At 35.6% G+C, this 23705-nt stretch overlaps 1 protein-coding gene across 9 annotated transcripts in view; it reads right to left on the bottom strand.

Annotated features, from left to right (window-relative positions):
• Positions 1 to 23705, bottom strand: part of CNTN4 (contactin 4) — a 994033-nt gene that overhangs the window by 744052 nt on the left and 226276 nt on the right. For all 9 annotated transcript variants that reach the window (XM_078351515.1, XM_078351513.1, XM_078351514.1 and 6 more), the window contains one exon: positions 4191 to 4247. In XM_078351515.1, the coding sequence (XP_078207641.1) occupies positions 4191 to 4247 (57 nt within the window). The remainder of the gene's footprint in view (positions 1 to 4190; positions 4248 to 23705) is intronic.

The following is a 23705-nucleotide window of genomic DNA, read 5'->3' as shown; positions in this document are numbered from 1 at the left end:
ACTGGGTAATTTATAAAGGAAAGAGGTTTAACTGACTCACACTTCAGCATGGCTGGGGAGACCTCAGGAAACTTAAAATCATGGTTGGGGGGAAGCAAACATGTCCTTCTTTGCATGGCACCATGAAGAATAATTAGAGTGAATTGGGGAGAAAGACCCTTATAAAACCATCAGATCTCATGAGAACTCACTATCACGAGAACAGTGCCTCCACAATTCATTTACCTCCCACCAGGACCCTCCCATGACAGCTGGGGATTATGGGAACTACAAGATGAGATTTGGGTAGGTACACAGCCAAACCATATCTACATGGAATCATATAATATATGACCTTTTGTGTCAGACTTCTTTTATATATAATATTTTCAAGGTTTATCCTAGTTGTTGCATGTATCAGTACTTCATTTTCCTAGTATATTTTAGTTGCTAATAATGTAGCCTAACCAAAAAGGAAAATTATTTATACCAACCCAGAACAAGGAGAATGTACCTATCTTCTTCTGTTTTCCGTATGTGTGTAGGTTAGACTAAATTTTCTGGTATTAATGAACTGACACAACCCAAGCCTATAAAAAATATCAGTCTCCACTTTACAGATGGGTAAAAGGAAGAAAACAAAAACAGGGTCAAACAGGTTAGGTTATCTGTTAATATATTAGATTGAGGAATTCAAGTACAGAGCTTTGAAAATAAAGCCAAAATTATTTTCACATAGGTTATCTGTTCAAATATTAGTTGCAGGAATTCAAGTACAGAGCTTTGAAAATAAAGCCGAAATTATTTTCACTTAGTTGATGGATATATAACAAGAACCACAAACCCATTCAACCACTGAAAGTTCTTTGTTCAGACATTTAGAAGCAAAGCTAAGCCTCCACGTTATATCAATCCATGTATCTTTGGATAGCTAAGGATATTGAACTCAAGTGCCTACTGGGGCTAGATAAATAGCAAATAGCATGGTGTGATGAACTGGAGAGGGCATGGGAAGGCTGCTTCTGTTCAGTTAAGCCCTCTTTGTTCTCTGGAAATGCACATCCAAGATAGAAAGTTATTATGATTTCCTTTAAGAGAATTTTAAAAAATTATTTTATTTAAAATCTCTTTTTAAGTGCTGGCAACAAGTTAAACTTTATTTTTCTTTTTGAAATTACTGTATTAAAAAGAGCAAATATGTAAACCAAAGTAACTGTTCTGGGGATATTTCATCTCACAGACTGCAACTTCTATAATCTGTGGTAGAGAAAGAAAGGCCACCACCAGAGGGTCCCTGGGACGTCTTTGTGTAGAGCCTAAGGGCTATCATCAAAATGTGAGGGAACCTACCTCCTGCCTTTCAGTCAATTTCTGGAAAGATTCAACAACTTAAATTTTAAAACAGAAGAATTAGAATAGGGAACCTACTTCCTGCCTTTCAGACTAATTTCTGGAAAGGTTCAACAACTTAAATTTTAAGACAGAAGGATTAGAATAGGGAAGATGTCATTTAATCTATCATTCTTTCCATGGATATTTATGGAAGACATCCTTTGTGTATGTACTGCTAGGTTCTTGAACTGTCAGATTCTTAGAATACCATGAAGAACAAGAAGGTGCAATCTCTGGCTTCAAATGTCCACAGTGGGAGGCTAAGATAATTAAGCTAGCAATTATAGGACAGTGTGATTATCATAGTGTTGACACTGATGTTGGCACAAGAGGGAAATCCAAACCTAATAGGCATTTGAGTTCAGTGTCTTCAGCTACACAAAGATATATGAATGGATAGAATAAAAGAAACCAGGGAAGTCTTCCTAAAAGAAATGAAATTTCAACTGGAATAAGAAGAGTTGGTCAAATATGGAAAGAAAGGGAATATTCCAAGAAGAAGGAGCAATAAGTAAAAGCATGGAAAATACAGCACATCTAAACAATTTAAAGAATTTCAGGTTGGCAGAATTTATTTGAGAAAGTGAGGTAGGGGAAAGAAACAAAAGTAGCAAGGTTAAGCAAGGGCCAAATAACACAGACTTTTTAAAGCCAAGTTTAAAGGTTGAGAATTAACCCAAGGAAAACAGGAAACAGTAAAACATATACTGGTGGTTGTGGGAATCCAATTAGACTTAGTAAGTGATTTAGGAAGATCACTCCTACTTCGTTGTGTGGGATGGATTGTACGTAGATGAAGGAAGTGAAAACAGAAAAGAAGTTAATGGCAAGCTAGAGGACACTCAGAATATCTTCAAATAACACTGCCACCTTGAGAAGGCCTATTCCTGCTGGAGGAGAGGGACCTCATGGAGCAGCTTGCACTGACCTGTGAGCTGTGCTGAGACCCAGAAACATACACAGTCAATACTGCAGAGTCTGTTCCAGATAAGGAGACCCAAGCAGCTGATCCCATAGACTCATAGGAAATAATAAACAATTACTGTTTTTAGCCATTGAGTTTTGGGGTGGTTTGTTATAGAACAATAGCTAACTGATTAAAAAATGCCTTACTCAAGCTTAGGTCATGAAAAAGACCTAAGGAATCAAGTGAAATAAATTTCTGAATATGTGTGTGTGTATGTGTGTGTGTGTGTGTGTGTGTATATATATATATATATTTATATTTATATATACATATATATAAAACTCAGTGGCTAAAAACATACATATACATATATACATGTATATGTATATACACATATATGTTTGTATATATATGTGTATATATACATATATATTTATGACAAAATCTTGAAAGTCTTGCTCCGTCACCCAGGCTACAGTGCAGTGGTGCAATAACAGCTCACTGCAGCCTTGACCACCTAGGCCCAAGAGATCCTCTCACTTCATTCAGCCTCCCCAGCAGTGAGACTACAGGCATGTACCACCATATATGGCTAAATTTTTCTATTTTTCATAGAAACATGGTCTCACTGTTGTCAAGCTTACTATTTTATTTAATTGAGGGTGTTAAAAATCTTAGAATCAGAATCATACACTATTTTACCCAATGTTATCAAACTGTCTACTGAATAACTGAATATTTAATTTTTACCTTGCTTGGGAGAAAAGTTGGCTATCAAGACATAATTATTATATTATTAAAAGAAACTGCATTTTATGTATACCAATGCAATGAGACCTTCCTTTACCTCATGTTATGATTTTTTTCTAATAAATACCTTATTAACAATAATTACCTTTAATGTCACTAGACTCCCTTTTAAGGAATAGATGCTGTTACAAGTGAATTAGATGCCCCCAAATATGTTGAAACTCTGATCTCCAAAATCTGTGAATGTGACTTTATTTTTAAAAAGGATCTTTACAGATAAAAATCAGGTTAAAATGTGGTCATATTGGATTAGCATGGGCCCTAATCCAATGACCATTTTCTTCCTAAGAAGAGGGATATTTGGACACACACAGGGGAGATGGGCTCATGAAGACAGAGGTAGAGATTTGAGTGATGCAACTAAAACCCAAAGAACAACAAAAATTGCCAGCAACCACCAGAAGCTAGAAGCATAGAAAGATTCCTCCTTGAGTTACTTCAAAGAGAGCCTGTTCCTGTTAACAGTTTCATTTCAAATTTGTAGATTCCACAACTGTGACAGAATGAATTTCCATTGTTTTAAGCCACTCAGTTACGTTATTAGATCAGCATCAGGAAAGTAAAACATAACTATTTTACTGCTTTAGATCTCTCTCTACATTTTATTAAGGAAAAAAAAAATCACATACATTGTAGACTGTGAGTTACATTTCTCAGGTTTTATCCCTTCAAAAGCTTCAACTTTAAGACCTGAATATTTATAGGACTTCATTAATTTAATATTCATGTTGGTTTGACTGCTAAAACATCCTCTCCTATAAAACCATTTGGCAAGAGTACAACGACCTTTACTTTTTTCCCAATACAGTTTCTGTAATTACAAATTCTAAAATTTTTGAATTATCAAATTAATCTGAACTACAGGAAACCTACCTTGAGTATCTTCTCCAGAGAGAAATGGAAATAGTCTCTATTTCTGAGTTTCAGGCTTTAATTTATGTAACTTCACTATCTTCTTTAATTTCAACATTCATTAAAAACATCAAAAACAATCTCATGCCATCAGTCTGTAAGGGAAGGTTTTCAGAGTTTCCATAGAAACTGAGGATGCTAATCAAGGTGAACTACACGTAAGAAAAATCTTCCCTCGTGGGAAGCTTACCTTTTAGGGTAGCTCTTGAAGCCACATGCTGTGGAGTTAATGCTATGTTAATGATTCCTAGAATAAAAAGAGAAAAATACACAAATAAATACATTTTTTCGAGTATAGATATGTTTATATGTAGCTGTTCCTTAATTTTGTCTTCCCCTTCTAAAATTAAATTAGATTGGATTAGAAGAAATTGAAAATTAAGTACATTTGGTATGGATTTCCAGCTTAACAGAATTGTGTAGATTAGGATCCAGGATCCATTCTCTGCCTTGCCTCACATGAGCTGAATGACTTTTGACAAGGTCACCACCATCACCACTCTTTCCCTTGTTAGTATGATGGCTCTAGGAGCCTATGATATTTTATGGCATTCAGATTCAATAAAAGAGACAATTTCTTAAAAGGGTACATTAAAAGCAATTTAAAATAAAAACAGAGCAGTAAACAGACATCATTTTTGTTAGGTATGTGAATACATAAAGACAAACAAACAAATACATAAATACAAACAAAAACAAACACTCTTCACATAAATTGTATATTCTCTTAAAGCTACCAACTTAAATTATCAAATAATTTTTGCTTCAGAATATATTTCCCTGAAGAATCAACTTTATTTTCCCTAGGTATATATATATATATATATATATATATATATACACACACACTTAATTTTATCTAGAATGAAGGTATATATATTTATACTTTCATGTTTATTCATATGGGTATCCTCTAACTAAGTTTCCCCGGTAGATCACTTCTGTGTAAAATAACTATCTTGCAATTTTAATAACTGAAAATATAATTTTATGTTGATATATAATATAGACTAGCTAATCAGAAATATCTTTAATCATACAATTCTACTCTGGCTTATTCTTAAATATAACATAAATGGTTGTATTAAAACTGTTATATTTTCTTGATTAGCCATAAATACATCTTCTTTTCTTAAGTAGATGCCTTCTCTGGTTGAATTGCAAAATAATTCATCTCTATATTAAATACCTAACTACCTTCACTCTCAGGATAATACCAATAACAACCAGAAGGTAAAGACTAAACAGGTATTCTTCATATTGTTCATATATTTTAAAATATAAAATTATCCCTGACCTTTCTCATATACCCCCAAAACATAAATAAAATTCCATAAATGATGACACATCTAAGAAAATGTTTCCCATGGATTATGAAAAATTACACATATTCACATTAACTCTGAATCACAAATACATCATTATCTGTTTGATTTTAATATGGTCAGATACCAGCTGTATAAACATGAGCTGGCTATAGAAGTTTAGTATGTATCTAAACACCTATCTTTCTTCCATTAAGGACAGCAACTGATGTGAAACTAAAGCTCTATTTACAGCCATTGGCACCATTTCCAACTCCAGTCTACCTATCAACAACAATTAAAATGGTAATAATACTATAGACATTGGTCAAAGTTTTTGCTTTTTTTTAAAGTATTACTAAAAATTTTTCATATTATTTTTCCTCTTCACAGAAAGGTAGAGATTAAATTTACCCTATCCAGTGGAATAATATTGGAAATGCAAACTGAAGTTATAATTTTATTCATTAAAATAATTATGTTCCTCTTATTTGAGAGCATAAGCTCAAATATCAAATTTCTTCAGATGTGATATTGGTTCAACTATTTTCTAATCATGTGGTCTTGCGCAATTCTTTAAATGATATAATCTTCAATTCTATTTCTAAAGTGGGGATAATAACAGTATTCATCCTCAAAGAATTATTTCAATCCTCAAATTGATAATTAAGTTACATAATGCAGGCTAGGTATTCAGTCTAGCCACTAGATACAATATCCACTAGTAGTAGTAACACTGGCAAGAGACTCTCATACATTACGGATAGTCTCAAGAATGGTGACTCTACACACAAAAAGCAGTATCAGCGCCTGAAGAAAACACAGGTTCCCAAATAGTTGCTCATTATAGAAAACATTAAATTCACCCCTTTGATTTTTGTAATTGCCTCCAGAGGGAATCCTGGCCAAAAGAACTTACCTGTGGAGTGAGCTAACATATCATGAATGTATTTATCAGGTTAGTTAGCTACCATGAAGCAGAGCAATGCCAAAGAGAATAGAAAACAGGATGGAAAGATTAGAAAAGTAAGGAGAGTATATGGGAATGACCCCAAGAAGGCCTCTGAAACAGTATCTCCTTCGTAAAGAATGCATCCCACCTGTTGCTCCTGAAAAGACTAGCCCTATGTTCTATGTGATTCAACCTAATAGTTCAATAGCTGTAGCCTATCAATTAATATTTGACCCATATTAAGTCAACAAGATTCTCTCTTAGAGATTTTGAATCGCAACACTTGAGAGTTTGATACATGTAAAGTTGGAATTATTGTTAAAGAAACCAGTCTTGAGAGAAACAGAAAAATAAGACTTTAAGAGAAAACTAGAGTTAAGATTACATACACCCTTACTCCTGATCCACATGAGAAATGAAGAATTGAAAAGAGGGTAAAAGGTAGAGGGGCAGCCACATTTCCTGACTTTCTGTCAAGTCCCCAGGAGGTTAGGTTTTACCTAGTTAGTCGTGCTTAGATGGCTATCATTTTGCCTGGAATATAGTTTCAACAACCCTTATTATGTGAGTTAGTTTAAGTTTCTGAATATCACAACTGAATGGCTACTGGTTAAGAAATTATAAGCCCACATAAGCTAAGTTTTCTGTGAATAATACAAAGTCCCAGCTTTGTACCTGTAGAAATGAGGGAGACAAATATGTGAGCAATTAATAGAAATAAGTTAAAAGCCACCCTGCTATGCTAACAACCTACACATTTGTAAGGACACTTCAATATATAAAAATTCCTGGCTCATAAATATGAATCATCAACAGTCCTTTTACTATCATAGACAAATAGCTTTTATATTGACAGTAATTTTTTTTTAATTCAGAAAGTATTTACTGGGAGAAAAGAAACAGACCAAGGTTTCTGACCTCATGGGGTGTGCTGTCAAACTTCTACTCTGCCACATCCCCGACCCAAACAAACAACAAACATCATCAAAATATATGTAAAATAATAAGAGATTATTTTTGAAATAATCCTTTTAACAAAACCATAACCTTTCAGAACCATAATGGATCTTGTGCTCCAGTTACCTTCAGTACATGTTTTTAGCATAACACTCATCACAAAATGTTTATCACTGTTCCACTCACCCCAACACACACACATACCTTTTACTCTGGAAAAGTATGTACCAGTGTTGTCTTATTTTTCAGTTTGAAGATGTAAAGCCTACTATAACTTGGTCTAAAACAGGTGCTCCTTAAATGTATGCTCAATGAGTAAATGCATCCAACTTACAGTCTAAGTTATTATAAACTAAGGGTTTTGCCAAAATAAGTTCCACTTCCATAGTGGATTTTCATAATGGATCTTAAAAGGAAATATATAATGATGCCTCAGCTGATGTTGAGAAGTTGCTGATTTTATAAGCAGGAATTTATTCATACCTCATTGGAAAAATGTGGAGTAGCCGCATTCTTGTTAGGGGAAAAAGTAGATATAGTTAAAACTTCCCATTTCAGATTAGCCAGCATGAACAGAGATGAATCAAGTAGACAGCTAGGCAATTTCATACCTTGAAAGAAAGTTGAAAAAAAAAAATCCTACAGGATTTTTTTGGCCACTTTTGCACTGCTTTACATGGCAAAGAAACTTTATCTATTGCACTTGATAGGCTAATAGTCTTTCCCAGGAGGTGAACACTAGTAAAGGCCTTTTTGCCCACCTTTTTTAAGCTCAGCTTCGTTTTGCATAAAATGAGCCTAATAATTGTATTCCCACCTTTAGCTGTTGTTGTGAGGGGAGACTGAGGTAATCCATGAGAAGAGTGTCCAGTTCATTATATGCAGAAAATAAATGTTAGCTATCATTATAATTATTTTTTAAATCATGGAAAATTCACTAAACTTTCCATGTTCACATTCATAACTTGTATCTGGTATCCTAAATTTTGTTTTTTATTATAAACCACACACACAAAAAAATCACATGTGAGAATTGGCAGGAATACATGACCAAGTGAATAAATAGACAAATCTCCCTCTGCCCAGAAAAATTGGGTTCAATCTTTGAAGAAATCAGCTGTTGTCAACATAAATGCACTTGCAATTTTACAGCAAAGGAATCAGAAATCCATGAATGACCGCAGAGCTTCTTAGCTAACAGCAAATAGGGAGATGCAGCAGCTGGCAAGGCCTATGTCAGAAAGGATGATTTTACCCTAGCGAACAAACTGTCCTGATCTAGACCCTTTCTGAATGCCTCAAAAACAAAAGGTGTGTCAGTTACATATTCACAGCAAAACAACTCTTCCCAAATGACAGCTAACAGTATGAAGATAATTCTAATCAACGTGTTCAAAACTCAGATGCAGCATCTCTAAAGCTTTCATTTCTCACAGACATAGCATGCAATATTAGGAGGGATGAAAGAGTGGTCTCTTCTTTGTCCATTAGAGTCAGGCCTGGATTTGCCTAACAATAAATGTGTATATAGTTACCATTGATTACAAGTCTCCTATAATTGTTCTTAGTCACTCTGCACACTATGCCTTTAAACTATCAGTGGATAAAATACAGGTTCTAAAGTCATATTTGAGTAGAAGCTTTACCACTTATATGCTGCATGAACTTAGGTTATATAACTTCTTATAGTCTGTTTTTATCATCTGTAAAACAGGACCCAAATTATCTACCCCAAAAGGTTCTTCTAAAGATAAAATGGGCCGGGTGCCTTGGCTCACACCTGCAATCCGAACACTTTGGGAGGCCAAGGGAGGCAGATCACTTGAGGTCAGAAGTTCAAGACCAGCCTGGCCAACCTGGTGAAACCCCATCTCTAATAAAACTACAAAAAATAGCTAGACGTGGTGGTGCACACCTGTAATCCCAGCTACTTGAGAGGTGGAGGCAGGAGAATTGCTTGAACCTGGGAGGTGGAGGTTGCAGTAAGCTGAGATAGTGCCACTGCACTCCATCCTGGGCAACAGAATGAGACTCTGTCTCAAAAAATAAACAATAATAAAAGATAAGATGATACAAAAATAATCCAGTCTATAGCAGGTGTTCAATTAATGATACCTGTTATTAACATTATTGGAACCTCAAAGGATAGCATCAAAGGAGAGGTAAGAGTTACTATTTCGCAACTGTCCATATTCAAAAAGGCCATTGTATTTAATAGGCTTTTCCTTACAGCTCTCCTATTTTGCTTAACTTATTGATGGCATTTTCCATCACAGAATCAGGAGGTATTTCTCATGGGTGTCTACTTCCTTCACAGGTAGTTAAAACCCAACCTGAATTTTCTGTGAGAGGTAAAGGTCATGTAGATATTAAATTATCTACGTTTATTTTCAGAATTTCCATGAGTTTTGCTTGATATTATTTAGTATTAACATTAGGGTTATTAAACTAATACTAAGCAAGAGATTACATTTAAATGCATTTTTCAATGGGAATTGGGATGCATTTCTAATTGTGCTGTCTAGCTACAAGCAAACAAAAGGTCATTTGATTCCTTTATCATTTCACAATGAATAATGTCAACCACAGAGATCACAAATGGGTTCCACACCACACAGTCAAAAGAAACAAAATACAAGATTATACATAACAGGCTTTAGAGTTATTAAGTGATAATCACATCCTTGGGACTTTCATTGGACACATTAAGTAGCACCACTAGAATATGATTATCTCTTGATAACAAGGGTCCCTACAGCTCTCACAAACTGAGAAAAAATCATTACTGTAGGGAAAATGTGTATTTATTTCACTGAACCATAAAGCTGACAATTCAAGCAAATGAACAGTGGTTCTCCTTGAGATGACAGTACTACACAGTGTAGGAGGTTTCCTATCAAGGGGACACAGGCACCATCACCTTGAAGAATCTGGCTTGAAGAGCTATATTCTGGAAGACTAATTTCTGAAGACTTGACTACAAGATAAACAGGTCTGGAAGACACTTAAGAGTCTAGGGATCTATGCCTCTATTTAAGACAGGGAGGGACTGAGAACAGCAATGGGAATGGCTTATGCTGCTCATCAGTTTTAAGGCCAGAGAGTTGAGCTTCTGAGCTTCACAAGTTGTCCTGAGTAACATAATTAGGACAGCTCATTGGAGAGGACGGAGACAGATGCTCGAGTCTACAGGATGTCCCGGGCGAACAACCGGCTACATCAACATAGGAAAGTGCAGTACATGGATTAGAATTTGGAGAACGGGAGAATAAAACAGGGATGAGCCTTTGACACTGCTCTCGAGGATAGGAAAAAGAGCATTACTTGAGGATTTTAATCAGCAAGAAAACTCTTCTCACCTAGTATTATTCAGAAAAGTAGTATTTTCTGATCTCCCTAACTCAGAATAGACAGAAATTACTCTTCTTAAGTCTGTTTCTAATCAACAAATGAGTGAATTAAAAGTCTTCTCAGAGTTACTGGGGAAATTAAAGAAAAAACTGAGTTGAAAGCATTCTGTAAATATAAAAGACTCTTTATCTGTCAGATATTAATATCACCATTATTTGGAGATATTACTTACATAAACCTTAAAATGAGACAAGAATACATCTCAAACATTCTGCCAGTGATGTGATTTGACTTTATTTGTAAAAGATAATGCTAATTCAGAGAACACATTAAAAACCATCATACTGTAATATTACTGGAGCTGTAGTTGGCATTGTAGCGCATAAGTTACTATTCTCAAATCTAAAGTTCTCAAATATGTGTAGAGATATCATTAATCTCATAAATATTTACAACAAAAAGCCTGTCACGTTGAAACCCTATCGACTCCAAAGGGGATGGCACCAGGTTCAAGCGACTGAAAAAGATACCTAGCACCAGCAAACAGGACACAGGATTTTATTGGAGCCTTACATACCCCAGAGAAAGACCAGTGGTGTTGGGCTGCAAAATGAAATTTTGCAGAGTTCACCATTAACACAAGAAAACAGGAGAACTGCCTTCCATACAGCTGAGTGGCAGTGGGCTAGACAAGATAACTCCACAGTCCACTAGCAGAGGACTGGGCAGAAAAACGGCAACCATTTGCAAGGGGCATGCCATTTATATAGCATTTTCACTTAGCACGATTTTCCAAACAATCTCCACCTGGCAATCATCAACCCAAAACAAGGGGCCTCAAGCCCGTGTTCCAATGGATAGCTCTGGAGGCTCAGATGTTTCCCATTGACAAGGAATGAGTCTCCCTGTTAACCATTCCCAGGTTCCTTAGCTTGGAGAACATATTCAGGTGCATCTGCCATACAGAGTTAGTCTCAGGGTATGCTTAAGTTATTACTATCAGGTGCATTTACCGTACAGAGCCAAAAATTCTATTGCTCTAAATCAATGGTTATATCAACTAAAGGTGATTTGTTGGCAAAGTCTGAAGACATTTTTGGTTGTCATAATCAGGGCAGATGGGATTTGTTACTGTCATCTCATGGGCAGATGACAGCAAAACTGTTAAACACCGCATGATGTACAGGACCCTATCCTGAACATAGACACTTACTCTGAGCACTTACTCAACTGGTATCTGAATGGCTTGATTCATTAAGTGCCTACTTGTATAATTCAGTAGACCGAAAAACTACCTCATCTGCCTCTCTATCCCAGGAATAAAGAAAAAAAGTAATTATCTTCAAAAAATTAAAGCCCATATCCAAGTTTAGGCTTTTAGCCTCTTACATTTCCATTAAGGAAAATTATCAGATTTGGCCAAATAAAGTTATATCCTTCCCACTGGGAAACCATATGGGAAATGTCAATGTGCTGGCAATCTGCAAAACCAGAAAATGAAATTTTGCAGAGTTCACCATTATCACAAAAGATTGGCACAGTTGAACTGACAACCTGTCACTCTACATTCCCAAGTCATCTATTATGCCAATTTTTGACATTCCACAACTGTTTAATGTGTTACATTAAGTGACATGATATAAAAATATATTGGACATTTATAATTTGATATTTCCTATAGGTGCTTGCCCCTTATCTCAGTATTAACTTAGGGGAAAACAGTACCTACATTTCTGTAAAGCAAAACAGAACAAATAAACAACAACAACAAAAAAACAAAAACCAACAATGTAGAGTGCAGATCACAGAAAACAGTTATAGAATGCCAGAGTCTAACTATTTTCACATGGATAATTTCATATACTCTAAGAAGAATTACAGCATAGAGTATTGAATCTGGGTTTTCAAAACCCAGCTCTTCACTTTCCAGCTGAATGACCTTCCACAAATTACTTACGTTCTCTGTGTATTTTATAATGCCTCCTTTATAAAACGAAGATACTGACCCTCTTTTCTTCTATGATATTGTGCTTTAGAATAAGAAATACATATTTGCTTTTCATTTCTTGACACATAGCTCCTAAAATCCCTGGAATCTCCAAAGTGTTGATTGTCTTTTTGAAGGCTAATGCTGGTATCCCAAGACTCCTAAATAGTCTCAGGATGGGAGCCAGTTTCCAGGTAAGAAACCATGTGATTAGAGGGTGGAAACATTGAGTTCTTCTTATCTCACTCCCAACTCCAAGGAGGGAAGAGGGGCTGAAGGTTGACTCGTCCACCACTGGCCAATGATTTAATTAATCATGCCTATGTAATGCAGTCTCCATAAAATCCTAAAAGGACTGCCATTGGAGAGCTTCCATGTTGCCCAACACGTGGAGGTGCTTGGCGATGGAAGCCCTGTGCTCCTTTGCCCATACCCTTCCCTATGCATTTTTTAAAAATCTGACCATTCATCTACATCGTTTATAATACCCTTTACTATAAACCAGTAAATGTAAAGTACTTTCCTGAGTTCTTAAGCTACTCTAGCAAATGACTGAACCCAAGAAAGGGTTCATGGAAACCTCTAATTTTAGCGAATTGGCCAGAAGTTCCGGGGGGGGGGTGGGGCATTTAGGACTGGCATCTTAAGAAGGGGGCATTTATGTGGGACCAAGTTCTTATGTAGGATCTGACTCTAACTCCAGGTAGATAGTATCAGAATTAAATGGAATCATAACTATACACCTAAAAATTGATATGTCAGAAAAACACCCACATATCTGGTCAAAGAAGTGTGACATGTTGAGTGTAAGTAGAAAGAAATGTTTGTTTGTTCCTTTACCCTCATAAGGGCTTATTAAGTGCTTATAATTTTTCCTGGTACAAAGTAAAGGGTGTTTTTAATAAAAAGAAATGACTCAATAAGGCAGAATGTATTATCTCATTTTATAGATGTGATAACCAAAGTTCTGTGAGTAGAAGTAACTTTCCCCAGATAAGACTGGTTTCTCAAATTAAGTTTTTGTTCTGCACTGCCCTGGTGCTCCTATGCTGTAGTCAGACTCATTCTTGGTGATTGCCATTTGAGTGCTCAACTCCTTTGCTTAAAAGACAGAAGGGCTAATTACATAGTGAAGTATTTTTGAAAAGCAACATGTCTAAAACAAACTGTAAAATGGAAAGCATGACCTGGCTTTCTTCAATGATCACTTATCCTATATACACTGGATAACTATGCAGTGGGCGACATCATGGCACTTGCGAGTGAAGGGAACATGGTCTGGAGCCCTGAGAGGTTCACTACCTGACACTTCTTGGCAGAAAACTTGCCCACTACCGTTAAGTGATTTGTATGTAGTGGAAACCATGGCGAGAGCTCTAAACTATAATTTCAACCATGAAATATAGAGATTAGATATAGGAGAAATCACAGTTTTAAATATATGGTCATTGCACTTCTGGTGGTAGACAGTATTATTTTTGTTTTGTAAACATTTTAGTTTAAATTGATGTATATTTATGTTATGCATATGTACATATTTGCAAATTTATTTTTATGTTAATTTTCCATTTTTGGAAAATTTTTATTTTATTATTTTCCATTTGTGAAAAATTTTACTTCTATTTATGTGGGTTTAAACTTTCTTCATGTCAAAAATTAATTTAAAAACCCGGTAGATTTATAGAAAATGGTAAAAAGACAACAGTAGAGATGGTATGCAGTGATCTTGATACTCACAGATTTTTTTTCCAAAACACCCTGCAGATGCTGGAATTCCTTACATAAAATGGTGTGGTATTAACATGTGACTCCCGCACACCCTCCAATATACTTTAAACCATCTCTAGATTACTTATAACACCTAATACAATGTAAATGCCATGTAAATAGATTTTATACTGTAATTTTTTTTTTTTGAGACGGAGTTTCGCTCCTGTTACCCAGGCTGGAGTGCAATGGCGAGATCTCGGCTCACTGCAATCTCCGCCTCATGGGTTCAGGCAATTCTCCTGCCTCAGCCTCCTAAGCAGCTGGGATTACAGGCATGCGCCACCATGCCCAGCTAATTTTTTGTATCTTTAGTAGAGATGGGGTTTCACCATGTTGACCAGGATGGTCTCGATTTCTTGACCTTGTGATCCACCCGCCTCGGCCTCCCAAAGTGCTGGGATTACAGGCTTGAGCCACCGCGCCCGGCCTAAATTTTTATTATTTATTATTTTTGTATTTTCTTTTTTCCAAACATTATTGATCCGTATTTGGTTGAATCCGCAGGCATAGAACCCAAGGATATGGAGGGCCAACTGTAACAGCGTAAGAAAGACAAGAGTTCTCTCTTATAGCAATGTTCATGGCTAAAGCCCCTACAATAAAAGACAGATTAATAAGAGAAATACATGCAATTAATTTAATGTAAGTTTTCCATAATGTGAGATCATTCAGAAATGAATAATTGAAGACCTAGGGAAAACTGTATTTTTAATGAAGAGCTGTTCAGAAGTCTGATTGGAAGACAAAAGGGTATGATCTATCAGTAATAAACCAGGAGGAAATTAAAAAATTCTGTTTCTTCAAATTCTTCTTGGCAACCATGTGTGATATTGCTTTCTTTTGGGTATAAGACAGGATCCTTCAGGTATAAAGGTCTTATGACCTACTTCAGTGGAAGGGGTGAGGGAATTTTTTTCTAGTTTGTACGATCTGTTTCAGCTGTTTCCTCAAATGCTAAGGTACCATATTTTGGGGTAATGAGTCCTAAGCACTGCCATCTATATGTGATATGGAAGATTCTACATGAGTAATCAGATCTAGAAGCCCAGAATAGGGGAGATTCCAAATGTGGCCCCTGCTTTTTGCTAGGAACATCTATTTATTCTGGCATCTGGAGGAAGATCACTAGTTCTCACCATGGCACTAAAGAATATGTGCCCGGCTGGGCGCGGTGGCTCAAGCCTGTAATCCCAGCACTTTGGGAGGCCGAGGCGGGTGGATCACAAGGTCAGGAGATTGAGAGCATCCTGGTCAACATGGTGAAACCCCGTCTCTACTAAAAATACAAAAAAAAAAAAAAAAATTAGCTGGGCATGGTGGCGCGTGCCTGTAATCCCAGCTACTCAGGAGGCTGAGGCAGGAGAATTGCCTGAACCCAGGAGGTGGAGGTTGCGGTGAGCCAAGATCGTGCCATTGCACTCCAGCCTGGGTAACAAGAGCGAAACTCCGTCTCAAAAAAAAACAAAAAAGAATGTGTGCCCTTTTTCATATATATTATATATATTAATGATATATATAGAATATATATAAATAGTATATAGAAATATATATATCATTTTATATATATATATATCATTATTTATGTTCCTTAAAGAGATCCACATTATGGTTTTCTTTAAAGAGAAGGACTAAGTATACTATGACACATTTTTGAAGGGAAATACAGGTAAAACATACATAAAATATAAGGCATGACCTGGTTTTCTTTCTTAAAGAGGGAGAGATCTACTGATGCAAAAGCAAGTGCCTCCTGAACTCTGAAACAAATATAAAATGAATCTTAATGATCAGTATGTGTTTACAGTATTATAGACTATTTTACTATTACCATGAGGAATGAGACGGAAACTAAACAGCATAAAGAGGATGAAAGAAATATTTTACAACTTTACTGAATTGCGCTACATACACACACAATAACTTCCAGGATTGATTTCCTGCCTGATTTTGAAGCAAACAGCCATCAATTTGGAAATTCATGCACAAGTACATGAAGAATGCAAACATTTCCTACTCAGTGGGAAATACCTTTATCCTTTTTGAAAATAAACTTAGCACTTTATACACATTCTCTCTCTCTCTCTCTCTCTCTCTCTCTCTCTCTCTCTCTCTCTCCCTCCCGCCCTCCCTCTCTCTCTCTCTCTCTCTCTCTCTCTCTCTCTCTCTCTCTCATTCCGAGGAGTCTATAATTCTACATCAACTTGATGAAATTTCCCCAAATTACCATAAATTAGTTGTGACTTAACTCCAGGGTAGGCAAGGCTACAATTAAAAACACTTTGAAAATTATCTTTCCTAGCTACATCTTCATAGGTGGGAAGTTGTTTTATGAATAGTCAAGTACAAGAAAGCTTTATAGGTGGGGAATTGTTTTATGGATAGTCAACTAGTAAGCGGATAGGCTTCAGAGTTAGCAAAAGGCTGGTTTAAATTCTAGCTACCTCATTTACTTCTTTAGGACCCTGGGCAAAGTATTCTTTCTTAGCTTTGATTTCTGCATTTGTAAAAGGGAGATATTAATACCTTTACTGCCCAGGGCCTCACAGACAGTACTAATTCAAAAACAGTTGCAGCCACTCCTATTCTTGCTTTAAGTGAAACCTATTTCCCCCTTCTGTCCTTTTAAGGCACCCAGTAACCAGAATGAATGAGTTCTCAGACTGAAGAAGTTATAGAAATCATTGCTCAATTTATGGTAAAATATATTTCCTTTATAGTTTGCTTAATCTCCTGTAGCAGAGTCCTCCAGAGAAATAGAACCAATAAGATTGGGTGTGTGTGTGTGTGTGTGTGTGTGTGTGTGTGTAAATTTATTCTAAGGAATTGGCTCACACAATTCTGGGGACTGACTGACAAGTCTGAAAAGCTGCAGGGAGAATCAGCAAGTTGCAGGCCCAGAAGAGCTGATGGAGTATTTCCAGTCTAAGTTCAAAGGCCTGAGGCCCAATGTCCCAGTTCAAAGGTAGTAGGGAAAGGGAAATTCTCTCTTACTATGGGACAGTCACTATTTTGTTCTATTCAGGCCTTCAACTGATTGCATGAGGCCCACCCACATTTGGGAAAGCAACCTGCTTTATTCCATCTATTAATTCAAATATTAATCTCATACAGAAACATCTTCACAGAAATACTCAGACTAATATTTGATCAAATATTTGGGCACTCTGTTGCCCAAATTGAACCATAAATTAACCATCACATCTGCTAAAAGAAATATTTATTCTTTTCACTCTGTATCAAGTTATAATTTTCCCCAAAATAGGCTCAAACACTGTAGGATAAGTATCACTTTTGTTGATAGCATATTTCTATTAAAGAAGAAAGCATATACTTCTAATTAGATATATGTATTTCTAAAGTATAGAAATGTGCTGTATTACTGATATTATATACATAATGAAATATAAAATCACGATTATTTCAAATGACATTAAATATGTAAATAAAAGTTCTTGCATTTTTCCCTACCCTTGCCTGTAATCCAGTGTGTGTACTGACCACTAGTAAGTTCTCTGTTGTATAGCAAAGAGACATCTAAACACATTTACTTCTTTAGGACCCTGGGCAAAAAAAAGGGGGATATTTTTAATTGGAAACATCCACTGAACGGCTTGAGGTAAAAAGATTCTGTGGCTTTCACTGAGCTGGAAATGTTGGAGTTCCAAAAGCCATAGTGACAAGAATTGATGAAAACTTAGATATTCAAGTAAGATCATAAAAACAAAATGGACTCCTAAAATTGAGGAGAATGCTAAACAGCTTTTATTTAATGGATTATGTTTATGGATATTTACTACATTAGAAATTAAAATGGAAACTTCTAAAAATACTTTTCAATACTTAAAATAATAAGTCTATTACATGTTAACATAAATAACATGTTCAATGGGAAAATATTAAATCAAACAAAAAATAATAAGGAAGATGGCATGTTCTACATTTTTATAAATCTCCCTTTAATGTCTGGCTCAATCATAGACAAATGGATTCTCCTTTTTTCTTCTGCATTCGATCTTATGTGATATCAAATATCATGCAGCCTCTGGAAAACACTGTGCATTTTTGAAAGACAGAGTGACAAAGCAAATACCTTCTTAGAATTACTATAAAAATAACATTGATTTGACCATCCATTTGAAAATTCTTACTGCCTTTTCAGGTTTCCTGGAATAGACTTTGAGAACTACTATAAAAGAATGTACATTTAAAGTAGAGGATGAACAGCCCACTCAAAACAAGCGAATGAAAAATTTGGGAGAATATTTTCATAAAGAAATTGCAGCTTCACTTTGTCTTCAGAGTACTAAATAAAGCATATTTGATTTTGAGGTGGGGGGCATTCCCTAAAATTGTTTGCAAAGTTGGAAAGTTGGGGGCTAGGAGTGGGTAGAAATAAGATGATTCCAACTTGTCCACCCACCCCAGAAAAGTGCCTGGGTCAGAAGAACACGTAAGGGCCAAGCAAATCCAAGCATGTTTTTCACATTTTAATCCATGGATACAGGTAATTCCTTTACTTTTGGGGTAGGCTCAAGGTTCTCAGCATCAAGTTACTCTTGTCCAGGCTATAGAGGAAACAGGTCTAGGGTACAAAGAGAAACAGGCTAGGAAGGGCACTGTTCAAACTCTGAATTTGTTAATTATACAAATTAAAACTGAAACCAAGAGTGCTGACAATACCCAAAGAAAGCACATTTCTAGGTCAGATTTTAAGTTACCTTCTTACACTTCTGGATATAGGATAAAGGTGTGATTCTGACAATGGTATAACTTTGACAGTATTTTAACTGATAAACTTCATACTACACTATATATATATATATATATATGTTATATAGAACAAAAGTATGAGTATAAGCATGTGCATGTATCTTACAAAAAGCAATGTTATGGAAAAAATGCCACAGACATGTTATTCAGTTATTTTTTCTATCATTCCCCTCCTCTCACCACTCACTGCTTCAAAACCCTAAGCCTCTTTGAGTTAGCCTGACACCCTGCCCCTGGGATTTCATTCAATACTCTAAACCGCTCTTCTTGTGCCCTTCCCACCAGAGGACACTGGACAATATCTGGAGACATTTTTAATTGTCAAGGCTGGTGGAGAACAGATATTACTGGCATCTAACAGTAGAGGCCAGGAGTGCTGCTAAACATCCTATAAAGAACAGGCGAGTTTACCATAACCAAAATGTATCTAGCCAAAAATGTCAACAGTGTTGAAGTTGAGAAGCCCTTCTCTAGAAAATAACCTTAGTTGGGAACCATTGTCTTAGCCCTCTCTCCACTAGCACTCTCTGGATTGCCAATACATGGTACAGATTTCCAAAACACACGAGCAGTATGATAGAGCCCAGTACTGAACTTTACTATCTCCCAAAATTGTTTGTATTAATATTGTATTGTTCATACTTGAAAGTAATTTAATTTGAGTCAATGCACTAAAGTAGCCCACACAAGAGTATATGTAGCTATATGAGCATATATGTGTTTGTTTATTCAAGTCAGGGTTGCAATGAAATAGCTGCTTTGACCAAATTCTGCAAAGAAAAAAGAAAGCATCAAAGAAACTTAATTAAATGGTAGATATATGTTTAGTTTCAAAACATGTTATGTGTTTGGGGGCACACCCCACCTTGACTGAAAAGAACAGTGATCGTTTAAATCTAGGAGCTACAAGCAATGGAAGAAGAGACATCTAAAAGTCTGTACACATACGGTTAAGTAAACTTGAAGCAGAATGACACTTTAAGGGAAGGATGTGCACTTTAATTTACCAGGTTCCATGAATCTCCATGAGACCATGGCATGTAACAATGGTGTCCCATTTTCTACAATTTCCAATCACTTGCTCTCTCCTGTCTGACTTTCCCTCCCCTTGCCATTTAGAGTTTGTGCTCCAGGGACAGACTAATGGGGCTTGATTTTGTTACCTTGGCTGACTTTCCTTTAGGAGACTTCATCCTGTAATAATCATAGTTCCAGTGGTGCATGTCTATGAAATTAAAATGAAAGAGATTGATTCTTCAGGTATATGGTTGCTGTTATTGACAGTCACTCTACATCAGTCTTTCCAGAGGCAAGACAGCTCTTGCACGAAAAATACCTTTGCTTATCAAGCTGAGGCTCTGTGCAGCTGAGATGGCAATTTCGGGCCTAGATGACAGCATCCAGACATGAACTAGAGCCTCCAGGAAAGTGAACTTCGGTAATCCTCCAGTATTCCATTAATGTGAAATCCACTAATCTGAGACAGCAACTTTTTCTCTATTTTAAAGCTCTTAGAATGTTAAATAAATACAGCTAGTTGCTCAATAAAAGAAAAAGACACTGTTAACAGCATATTTCAGATAATTAGATGCTGAGTATTTTAGGGTCTAAGTTTTGGTTCACTTTTTAAATTTCAGTATACATTTTATGGTGGAAAGCTAACCTAATGTAAAGTCTGCATTTTAGCCATTTATAAGTGTACAATTCAGTAGCATCAAGTACATTCAAAAGATTATGTCACCATTGCCACTATCCATTTCCAACAGGTTTTCATGATTCCCCAACAGAAAATCTGTACCCATTAAAAAATAACTCCCTAGCCCCTGGTAACCATTATTATGCCTTCTGTCTCACTGAATTTAACTACTTGGGGTGCCTTACACGTGATATTTGATATCATTATTTGTCCTTTTGTGTCTGGCTTATTTCAGTTAGTGTTTTCAAGGTCCATGCACGTTGTAGCAAGCATCAGAATTTCACTCCTTTTTAAGGCTGGATAAAATTGCATTGGACGTTTACACCATGTTTTGTTTATCCATTCACACATTGTTTCCATCTTTTGCCTATTTTAAATAATGCTGCTCTGAACATTGATACAGAAGTATCTGTTTGAGTCACTGCTTTCAAATTAAATTTTGATCCATTTTTTGCTCATTTAAAAATACAACCTTACAGCTATAAAGTGTTACAAAATAGATAAAGTAATCTAATGTATACTTTATCATATAGACAATCTGACATGACCTTGTGGCATAGTAGATAATTCTTTCATGGACTAACACTGCTATTTAGGGCATTTAACTTACTTTCTAAAGCACATAAAATACATAACTACAGGTGTTGGTAATGTTCTTTCGTCTCTCTTTGTGCCTGGTTTATATTAAGGACCATGAGTGTGGCTTTTCAAGAAACAAATACTACAATATTTTGAAGAAGCTCACTGTTACTTACCAAAGATTAAGTAAAAATGAAGGTCAAATCGTGTCACTAAATATGACTCCTTTCTCTCTTATAATAGGAATAGCCAAGTAACAGAGAAAAACTGGACATAAATGATTCTGAAGTTTATGTGACCACAAATGACTTTCCTAACCACATCAATGTATTGTTTTACAAAGAGAAACCTGAGATAGTAGGTCATCTAACATCAAGACTTCCGAGACAATCTGGCTTTGACAAGACTATGAAAAGAGAATAACTTTAAAGTTGATATGAAGAAAAAAAATTTAAAAATAGTACTGAAAACCGAAGTTATTGAAAATTATAAAAACTGCATGCTAAAAAGGAAAAATTTGGAAACCTCTTAATAAATATTTCTTCTCATTTAAACAGTTATAGAACTCCACAATTTTGGGAGATATTTACTAAGTACAGGTCACCCTGGAAAGATTCTTAAATGCTCATGACAGTTCTATGGGGAAAAAGGGTTATTATTTCCATTTAATGCTAAGGAAATGAAAAGTTTTAAATAATTCTCATGGAGGCTCATGGCTAATAAATGATGGAGATGAGATTTGAACCCATATCTATGTGACTCCTGAGTTGAAGTTTTATTTACGACTATATTATCTATAATTGTTCTAAGCCACATTTCACAATTGAGATAATGCTTCAAACAAAGATGTGTTTATGAGGGAGATAAGAATTAATGCACTTTGTGAATTATAATAGGTCCCTTCAGAGCTATAAGATGGAGCCTGTTCAGACTGCTTTGATCGGAGCTCAAATTATCTGGTATTTCTACTCTGAGAATTTAGCAACCCAACATGGGTCTATCCAAAATCATCTGTCATTTCTCTTTGACCTCTCCCCTGAAATCCTAATGGTGGCTGTTTCCACTGAAATAAAAATATTTTAGGGATAACAGCATTTCCAGGATATTTTTGAGAGTTTCACTGCTGCTGTTGTAATTATTCCTAATTATAACTGTTGTTCCCTTTAGAGCAAATAAACACAGGATGTACTTATGCTATTTGCTTAAAGAAACAAGCTGATAGTAATCTATAAAGAAATTATCAACCAAATGTGAACTCATGTATTTATTTTTCCTGTGTACTGGCATTTATAATTACAGAAATCATCAGCATGCATGGTTCTGAGTTCACATTGATATTTGCTTTGGCATAATTTATGGCAGTGAAAAATGACACAAACAACTTAGAACAGTAGTCATTATGAAAACGGTAAATTAAAATGGAATACTGACTGATGTCTTATAGAAAATTAATGTGTCATTAACCTTAACAATACCACTAAAGTTACATTATGAAGGTCAATCATAAGAACAGTTACCCACATGGGACACATAGCAAATAGCATAGATTAATTCTATGTTAAGGTGGGATGCAAATGTTATAAGGGAAAGGTAAATAAAGCTAAATATTACACCCAGGTTTAAATAAAAATCACAAATTTAGTCATACAAGCTAATATTAGTTGAGGATTTCCTATCTCATATTACTGATTATTTCTCTCACAATTAATCTTGATTATTTTTTATCAAGTAGCTTGAGTCAAAGTTTCTTTCTGTATATAACATTAACACACCCATGTGCACTGTCAAGTAGCAAAACATTTTAGAGATTTAAGGGCTACTAAACATAATTAAATCCCCCCCCTTCTCATTGTAAATATCAGAAAACAAAGAGCTCGAACGACAAAAATGCTTGAGAACAAATTCAGTCTAATTCTCATTGCAGAATTATATCCCCAGCAGTCTGGTTGATTCTTGTTTCGTTATATTCTTTATGCTAAGGCATTTTCTCCTTTAATTCTCCAACTCTGACAGATTACAGAAATCTAGGATTTTCAACAAGTAAAACAGAGGTAATAATGCCTAATATAAGCATTTATGGTAATGGTCAAAGAAAATATTCTTTAAGATGACACCTTAAACTTGTTAAATGCTATAAATTTATTGCTATTAAAAATGAGGGACTTGAAAAAGTTTAATTGTCTTTAAAAGGTCTCTATATACACCAAAAAGAATATACAGTTGCCCCTTGAATAATGAGGAGGGTAGGAGTACCAACCACCATGCAGTAAATAATCTGTGTATAATTTTGACTGTTTCAAAACTTAAACTAATAGCCACCTGTTCACCAGAAGTCTTAC

Source organism: Callithrix jacchus, chromosome 15 (genome assembly GCF_049354715.1).
Source record: "Callithrix jacchus isolate 240 chromosome 15, calJac240_pri, whole genome shotgun sequence".
Lineage (NCBI taxonomy): Eukaryota > Metazoa > Chordata > Mammalia > Primates > Cebidae > Callithrix > Callithrix jacchus.
The sequence above is the reverse complement of the archived record's forward strand: the minus strand, read 5'-3'. Positions and strand labels throughout refer to the sequence as shown.